General features: G+C 43.0%; 1 protein-coding gene across 1 annotated transcript in view; it reads right to left on the bottom strand.

The window, feature by feature from the left end:
* unc13a (unc-13 homolog A (C. elegans)) overlaps positions 1 to 9017 on the bottom strand; it is a 33276-nt gene that overhangs the window by 23810 nt on the left and 449 nt on the right. The window contains exons 2-8 of the mRNA XM_081708325.1: positions 4558 to 4587; positions 4353 to 4452; positions 3401 to 3518; positions 2951 to 3074; positions 2745 to 2815; positions 2456 to 2510; positions 2110 to 2139 (exon numbers count right to left, since the gene is read on the bottom strand). Coding sequence (XP_081564451.1) covers positions 2110 to 2139; positions 2456 to 2510; positions 2745 to 2815; positions 2951 to 3074; positions 3401 to 3518; positions 4353 to 4452; positions 4558 to 4587 — 528 coding nt within the window. The remainder of the gene's footprint in view (positions 1 to 2109; positions 2140 to 2455; positions 2511 to 2744; positions 2816 to 2950; positions 3075 to 3400; positions 3519 to 4352; positions 4453 to 4557; positions 4588 to 9017) is intronic.

Below are 9017 nucleotides of genomic sequence, written 5' to 3'. Positions count from 1 at the left end.
TACTATGCTAGGCACATCTACTCTATTGCTATACAAACTAGGCTTCTGTTATATAGACTGTAGTCTGTAGCTGACTGGGACATTGTCCTCTACCACCTGCAAGTTTTGTCTACTTTTATTGTGCTCATAAGGGACCTCAACTTGACCAATGGACAGGTGTTTGATTGATGCTTGTAATATTTTCATATAAATTCACACACTAATGTATTTGTAAATATATTGTTTACATGCAAACATTTATGAATACAACATCCACAATATGCTCTTGTTTACCGTGCAACAAGACCCTGACTGTTGATTCATTCCTCAGTATGCTCCTTACGGTGGATCATCACATGACACCAGTGGTAAGTGGTTAAGAGATCCAAAGCAGAGCACCACAATCTCCCAGAGAAGGAATCAGCTGGCATTACAACAACAGATGTCCAACAGCAGAGAAGCAGGTCACAAACATAAAAAACTGGGAAGCACCTTGACCTGACATGATCCATGCCTACTGGCTAAAGAAACTACAAGCTCTGCATGGCCAACTAGCAGTACCTATAAACCAAAATCTAACTATCAGTTCCTATTGGAGCTGGCTAATACAAGGCAGGACAGTAGTGGTCATAAAGGACCCCAACAAAAGTCAAATACCATTCAACTACTGACCAATAACCTTCCTATCCACATCACAGAATTTCCTGTCAGGAATACTACACATCAAGCTGAATGAACATGAGCACTGCTCAGAGCACCACCTACTGACAGATAGAGCTGTCTTCCAGGAGTCCAAGACTAATCACATCTACCTTGCAACTCAACTTCACACACCTAGATACCTGAATGCTTTGTCCTGTATAAACTTAAATATGAACATACGTGTGGTGTACACCAAGGGGACGCAACTGGTGTTCTGCATCTGCCTAAATCCTCTCTTCTAGATAATTCGTAAGAGTGGGTCTTACGAATTAACCGCACACCAAGACGGAAAGTGAAATTGATTCATCTGACCAGGACCTACAGCAAGAATACTGGAATATCATTTAAGAAGCATGGTTGGCTGATTGCAGTAAGAGGGAAGGTGATCATGACAGAGGGAACTACCAAAAGGCCATTGGGGATTCTCCAATCATACAGGAATCACAAGGCAGATTCTCAAGAGTCACTCAAAATTGGAACAATAAAAATCAAAGCCATGAACATGTCTGCCTTCCAGCAGGCAGTCAGACCAGCAAGAGCAGAGCTGGAAGCTGCTGACATCAAAACCTGAGAACTCCTCACAATACATTCCAACATCCAAAGGCTGTATGCCAACTGGACGTGCCATACAGTGCTGGGAGAGACATGAAATGTCCACGAGTACATCCATGCACTGGCCCCCAAGGATGAGCTGATGAGGGACTGTCTCTGATGGGGATATGGTCACCATGGAAGCATAAGGTGCCACGACAGGATAAATCCCTCCATGGAATGTACCACTGACAGATAGCAGAGGTGGCTGACATAAGACAATTCTACCGTTGGCTGGAAAAGGCAACAATGAAGCATAGCACAAAGGCACTGATCATGGCAGCACTAGGTCAAGCAAAGCAGGCGTGTATCACAACAGACAAGACCCAAGATGAAAAGGAGCCTCTGAGTCAATCCAGCACCTGGCAGCATGATGCAAGCTGTTGGCATGGAAAATGCACTGAGAGACACAACCAAGTGGGTGGGATGGCATACAGAAAAATTTGCAAGACAAAGTCCAAAGTGGAGATTGGTGTAGAACAACAGATCCAGACAGATGAGAAAGCAGTGATGAACCAACCAGATATCGTAAAATGGTAGACAAGAGGCAGAACACAACAGCAATAACAGACACAATGGAAACATCCAAAACAAAGAATTTGAAAGGTTATAGAAAAATGTGGCTAAAAGAACTAGAAAGGTACCACATCAATTAACTTGAGTGTGCATAGACCTGATCAAAACAAAGAGTGGTAACCCGTGGGTGCAGATAAAGAGAACGACATCAGCGAGTGCACTTTGTTAAGGAGTCCGCATGATGTGGTATGGAGACACCGCATCATAAAATGGACCCGAACTGACCGTGCGTTAAAATCGATTCAAAACAAAGACACTTACTTTGTTGGTCCCCCCATAGACTCCAGTTGCCTAGAAGAGAAGAGCACAAATCAACCACAGACCATGAAGTTACTTATGAAAGCAAAACCTCAGTGTGGTACTGAAGGAGCGTAGGGGTTCACAAGTCCTAGTCAGGAATCAACAGCAGGTCTGACACGAGGGTAAAGCGAAACGCGGGTGCAAAGCAGGACGTCGGCTAAAGGCAACGCTGAATTTGTTGCGTCCGGCCGGCCGTGCTCACTACACACCTGTGCCTGGCAGCAGAATCAGTTGTTTATCTTGTAAAAGGAGCATTATTTTGCGTGTGTGTGTGTGTGTGTGTGTGTGTGTGCGCGTGTACACTCACAGCATTGTGTCGATGGCACCGGAAGTGGCCTCTGGTGCTCCTCCTGGTATGAGTACTGCAGTCAATAAATGACAAACAGAAGTAAATAGCCAAAGGGCTGACAGAGATTGTAATGTTCTTTGCATCAGCGGAGCAGCATCAGCGAGACACGGTGGGAGGAGCAGTGAGGTGATAAAGACTCTGTTCACTCAGGGTGTCCGAGTGAGACTCGCTCAGCAAAAAGCTGCACCGGCGTCTGGCTTGGCCAGAGCAGGCACTCAATAGGCTGCAGTCAGAGGAGAGTACTCACATCCTGATCTCTCATGGCGTTGAGCTGCTCCAGTTTCTTGGCCCAGTAGCGAGCTTCCTCTTCTGGGATATCTGAAATGGCGTTGTTCAAAGCAGAATGAAGATGGCTGAATGAAGCTGGGGTTTTTTGGGGGGGGGGGGTGGTGATGTATGGGAGGGTGTTCATGTGTCTGGTGTATAAGATACAGAAGTGTGTAGTGAGGTCACCTAAAGGTAGCTCGAAGCGCGTGTCCAGGAGCACGCGGTGAAAGGTCGGGTCTTTGGTGCCACAGATCTCATTTTCTGCCATGATGACCTGGGAGTCTAATGTCAGCCATTGCCCTGGACCTTCCTGTTAGACAGGAAGTAAAAATATATAATAGCAACATTGCTATGTGATCAGGATCAGCTGTGATCTTTGGCCTTGTATAATATGAATGTCCAATGTGTAATGTATTCCCACTGGGCAGATCCTTAGACATCTGGCCACAGATCTGTTCTTTCTTTACAGATACCATCATCCATGGCAAAACTTAATGTAATTTTTTTCTGTGGAAATGTCTGGGAGGCATTTTAGACCGGAGAGGAAAAATGGTATTGAGTGCCAGCTGGTCAGATTGTGCATGTATATGTCTCTAGAGGGCGCTGCTGTGGACATGAGAGCCATCTGCGCCATACCTCATTGGACTGGCGAATGCTGCGCAAAGGGATCCACAGGGTGCCCACCATGGTGTCCCAGATCAGGCCTTTGTTCCAAACCTCCACTGTCAGGCCCAGATCCAGCCTATTAATCTCACTGATAGAGAGAGGGGGGGGGGGGGGGGGGTTGGTTCATGGTCAACAGGAGGCCAATAGAGCTTCCTGTAAGTGACATAACCATGACCTCTCCAACACCACTTAAATTTTACCCCAAAAATAACATTATGTTCCCTTGAACAGGGAAACAATCAGACACAAGTAAAGACAAAGTTAGGTCAATGCCAGCTGCACTTTGGACATCTCTGGTGACACACAAGTCCCACACCAAAACACAACACTGTCTTTTCTACAGTCCTTATAAGAGCCTCAGCTCTGCTGTGTTCATATCTAAACAAAGCACGGTCGATGGCCGTGCTACATTAGACGGAGAGATAACCAGTGGGAGAGGAAAATGGGAATGGATTTGCCTTTCTGAGAGCACAGACCCTAGTCAGACTAGTCAGATGTGGTGCCAGTCTATACATTACCTGGACTTGGTTTACGAGTACTGTAGCAGAACTTTCAAATACTCTGCACTCCAAATTCCCAGTCGAAAAGTTTACAATTTGTTCCATTTAGCACTAAGTAACCTAAGTATCTATCTCTGCGCTCGGGAAAGAACCATTAGAGAACTCTGCCCCTCTGTCCTCTGATTACAGTTAGAGTGGTTACAGAAGAATCTGGCATAAACAGTGATGTGTAGTGACAAACCAAAAGGAGGAAAAATGACAAGAACTATCATCAAAGAGCCCTCCGAACATGGTGGCTGTAAATAAACTTGCCTACACTGAAGTCATCCCCATCTCTGGTGGGTAAACGCTAGAGTTCAGTAGTCATGTGATCTGATATCTCTCGAGCTTCTGAGTGGGTGAGGAGCAGGAGTGCTACTCACAACATGAAGTCCTGTTCCCAACATGGCTGGCTGCCACGCACTGCAATGGTGGTGCTTTTCACGTTCTGCACCTTAAGTGACACGTAGGCGTTGAATTTCTCTGTACACACATGCACGCGATGAGTTGGACCTGTGAGAGTTTCATTGCTAATGGCAGACAATAAAAGCAGAAGCATGTCGTGCTAATTTTAGATAGTCCACCTACCTTGCGGTCCATCTAGTTTGGCTTTTTTCACTGTAACACAGACAGAAACATGGGTTCAATCAATTACATGAATACTTATCTATTTAATACAAATTCATCATGGAAACCAAACCAGAAACAAGATCATATGTATTTTAGCATCATCATCATGTTTACCATCATGGTAATACGCAATCTGTTTGGAAACTATCTGGGGTACAAGACTTTTTGGACTCATTTATTTATTTATTTATTGGTCATTCTACCCAGTAATGACAACATTCACAACACAAAAGGTTTCACCACACAGTTTTAAGAAGGCTCACAGCTGACATGAAAATCCTCATATATAGCCATAGTATTTGCAAATTATTTGAAATGTAAGGCGTGTAAAGATGGCTCACAGTCAATGTGGCTGATCCAATACATGTAACGGGCATGTAAAATAATCCTAATTAATATCTGCAGATGATGTGAAGCACGCTCATTCGTCACTGCTGTAACTATATGCAGTGCATGTTAGTTTCAATGTAGTTAATGAATAGATTGCAGCAGGTACTGAATAACATACTGTAAGATTAATAAGTACATAAGAAGGCTGGACTTTAACACAAGGTTCTCCACCCAAAGGGTGTAAAAAGAGTAATCCCTCAGTGACTGACACTTAAAGCTCAATGCATCTGGAAACGGTGCAAATCTTTTTTTTGGTGTAGCACACCATCTTTTAGTTGGAAAGAAAATATAAGTGCATGCAGAAGTCTTGCTAGAGAGCTGAAGACGGAAGAGCAGGAGACAGCAAATCTGCCATCACTTGTGCTTTGGGGATCTCAGAAGAAGCCTCTTATTTTTTGAGAGCCGGCCTGATGTTCACCATGACGATTCATAATTCATGTAAACCCGTGCCACGGGGATGGCAAGCTTCTGTGGAAAGGCGGCATTAAAATTCAAAGGCTCTCTTCCGATCCTTTATCCCCACCCTTCCCTTTGGAGTCCACAGCCAAAAGCCCTCTCCCAGGTAGCTGGATAAAATCACATCATTTAGTAGGAGCATCAGCCACTCAATGGGCAGCACGTAGACCACTCCTCAATCTGCCAATCATATGCACAATGGCCAACAAGGTTGTTCCTTATGCATACCTGACTCCTGATATTGGAGACAAAAATGATGGTCTGGTCTAACAGAACAGATCAAGTGTTTAATAACACTTATGACCTGAGGAAGGTTGGTCAGAGGCCAAAGGTTAAGATTTCAGTGCAACTTATGTGTTTATACATGACACTTGCATGCAAACACAATATGAGACAGATGTAACAGATATGAGACCGGATGTATTTTTTTCCCACGCAATAACAAAAACTTGCTCTTCTTATTCTTTTTTTTTTTTTTTTTAAAGACACATATCAAGAGGCATGTGCTGTTCTTATGAGTTAGGAAACAGTAAACATTAATGTCAGTTGGCAGCGTGGTAAATGAGTGTGCTAAATATTGCTTGTATTTCCATATTGCACTGGCCTGGATTTGACCATTGTGTGGGGGACTTACCACAGCCTGGATACCACAAGCACTGTCATCCATTTACCACTTGCCCCTGATTGATGATGTGGTTTCTGTGAAGTGTGGGGTGTTCCGGAAAACATGTCAGCGCGAGACGCCGCACTTCAGCACGCGGGCTTTCAGATCCAGCGTCGGCGCTGGATGTAAGACAAGCACAAGCCTGGCCCAGCTGCCACTGCCTTGGCCGCGTGCGTGGGCTTGGCGTGTACACTGCGCCCCTCCACCTTAGCCAGGATTGGTCTGCCTGCTCTTCCCCTGCTATGTGGCTTCCGTGCACGTGTTCTCCAGCTCGCTGTCTTCCGATGGCGCCCCATCTAATCTCCCCGTGCGGTCGGGTCCTGAAGCCCTGCCACTATAAATAAACACTCAGCACGGTAGCGAGCAGAGACTTCGAGGGCGGCTACCGCTCGCTCAGCACACAGGTGCGATTTTACACCGTCCTCTGCAGAAAGCTCTGATTTGATATATGGGTTTTCCCTATATAGAACAAAGTAGAAAAAAACAGCAAACCAATTAACCCTGGGCTGAAACCATATCAGTCTGGTGTAAACGGAATCAGGTATTTTTAACGAGACATTCTCGGCGACTGTGGCTTCGATTTAGAGAAGGCTGTATATTCAAATCTGAGCCTATACCATTGAGAAAGATTTGTAATGTGTAACAGTAACCTGATGCACATTTCTCTTCAGTCAAATCACAAAATGCGATCAGAAGCCTTTCTAAGGAAAGACTGATGAGACTGTTCAAGCACGTGCCTGCCCACTAAAGGGAGATGAGTGTCTCACAGATTTAAAAAAAATCACAGGTCTGAATATAATCTCTGATAGCCCTTCAAAATTGGGATCATTCTTTAATGCTATGGATTGTAATTAATTAGACCAGTAATTCCTCTGAGTTCCCAAAGAAATACGCTATAGCCTAATGGTCATTTTTAGATACACTTCAAAATTTCCATGATAAAACGTATACTGTGTGCAGCAAGGGAGAGTCATGTGTTAAACATATTGTATTCCAGTTTCAAAATGCGAGGGAAAAGTGATATATTTAAATAGTAACAAATCATATCGTTATGTCACGTTACTATAAGCAAAACCTTTCCTTTTAAGTAATTCAAACACATCTATACATCATAGTACTTCTACCACGTAGGAACAGCAGTGTGATTAAAACATTTCTGAACACAAAATGAAAGAGTGACGAGAAGTGGCAAAACGTGCAGTGCTGAACGTACAAAACCGTCCACTGGACCAGTCGAGCGCTTCTGTTCATCTGTTCAGGTTATTAAGGCAGTCGCCAAGAGTCCATTCGGACTCTTCGACACACACCCACACTGCACTGTCACTGTTGGATGTTACACTCTCGGAAGCTGTGACTGGTTCTTTACAGACCAGTGGCAGACATGCCGTGGATGTGAAGGGATGCGAGTGTGCATGCAAATATAATTGAACGTGCAAGCTGATCATGAGCAGCTTTTAGGAAATGAATTTGCATGATGTCCTGTGCAGGAGATTTGTGAAAAGCAGACAAACTTTTGCAGAACAAAAACCCTGAACTTATCACCCTGCTTTCCTTGGGTGTTAACATGGGCAGCCTAGATGAAACAGGGCCTAGTCCAATATGAATGCATTTTGGTGTAGATAACTGTGTTAAACTGTGTTAAAGCAGAGGTTCTTAGTGCAGTCGCCAGGGTCCCACAGCCAGACAAGTGCTTTGTTTCGCTCCAGCTCCTAATAAACCTTCACCACATAATCACATAAGCTTTGAAAACCTCTGTACTAAGGAACAGTCATTTGTAATTTTACCTTGAAAATGTAACAATCTGCCTTAATTTTTTTCAGTGGAGCCCAAAATGAAAGTCAGTAAGATATAAAACACAGATTACCCTATAAAATGAACATCACTGGTGAATCCAAATTGCCATGACAAATAAGGGAAATTGACAGTAAAAATCTCTAATCCCTTTTTTTTACAGTTTGATTGATTACACTGTTTTGTTTTGTTTTTTACATATGATTTTTGAATGTAATTTGAATTCAGCCTCTTAGATTTTGCACTCACATCAGATCATATATATATTATAATATATAATAGCTCTCTCTCTCTCTCTCACACATACATACATACATATATATATATATATATATATATATATATATATATATATATATATAGACAGCAGCAAGCAGCAGAATAATAAGCTTTCAGTATATTTGAGAGCAGTCTACATGCATTTCTATAGCTCTCACTATATGATAGAGACTGTCGTTTAATACCTATTCAGTCATTCATTCATTAATGTAGACTATGTATGCACTTGTTTGATCTTTCTTATTATTTTTGAATATCTACGTTGGGGTATACCTTACAACACTGGGAAGATAGAGGCTAGAGCGGGAAATAACGATGAGTGGAAAAGCCACTTAAAGGATTTTTCGCTTCGGAAGAGCTGGTGCCTAGAATCTGAAGCTAGGAGGGAACACGCCCCTAAATTCTGAGAGCGACTGAGCACTGGAACATAAGGAGCTCCGTATGCTGATTATCTAGCAACACCCAATAATGGATTTAACCAGAACGCTTTATCGTCGATAGAAAGCCAAGACATGCAAACTGTGGCTAAAAGCAAAAGTAATGGAATTGACAAGTGGTCTCAGGTTATTCTCATAACCTGTGCCTCTGTTCAACCATCGAGCGCAATTATAAACTATAAATATGAATTGCAATGAATTACACGTGAATTCAACCGTACAGATTAGTGATCCGGCGTATCGATTAGTTAGGAGTAGAAACGTGCTCTTAATATGCCATAATTTAGTTAACGCCTAAGACATCTTCACACGCTTTCGCAACTCAAGTTTACAATATGATAATTAAAAAAAAACCAAATTAAAACACAAAACACATATGTACATTACACACAGAAATTATT

This window comes from Electrophorus electricus, chromosome 26, assembly GCF_041902795.1.
Source record: "Electrophorus electricus isolate QZ-2024a chromosome 26, ASM4190279v1, whole genome shotgun sequence".
Taxonomy (NCBI): Eukaryota; Metazoa; Chordata; class Actinopteri; order Gymnotiformes; family Gymnotidae; genus Electrophorus; species Electrophorus electricus.
The sequence above is the reverse complement of the archived record's forward strand: the minus strand, read 5'-3'. Positions and strand labels throughout refer to the sequence as shown.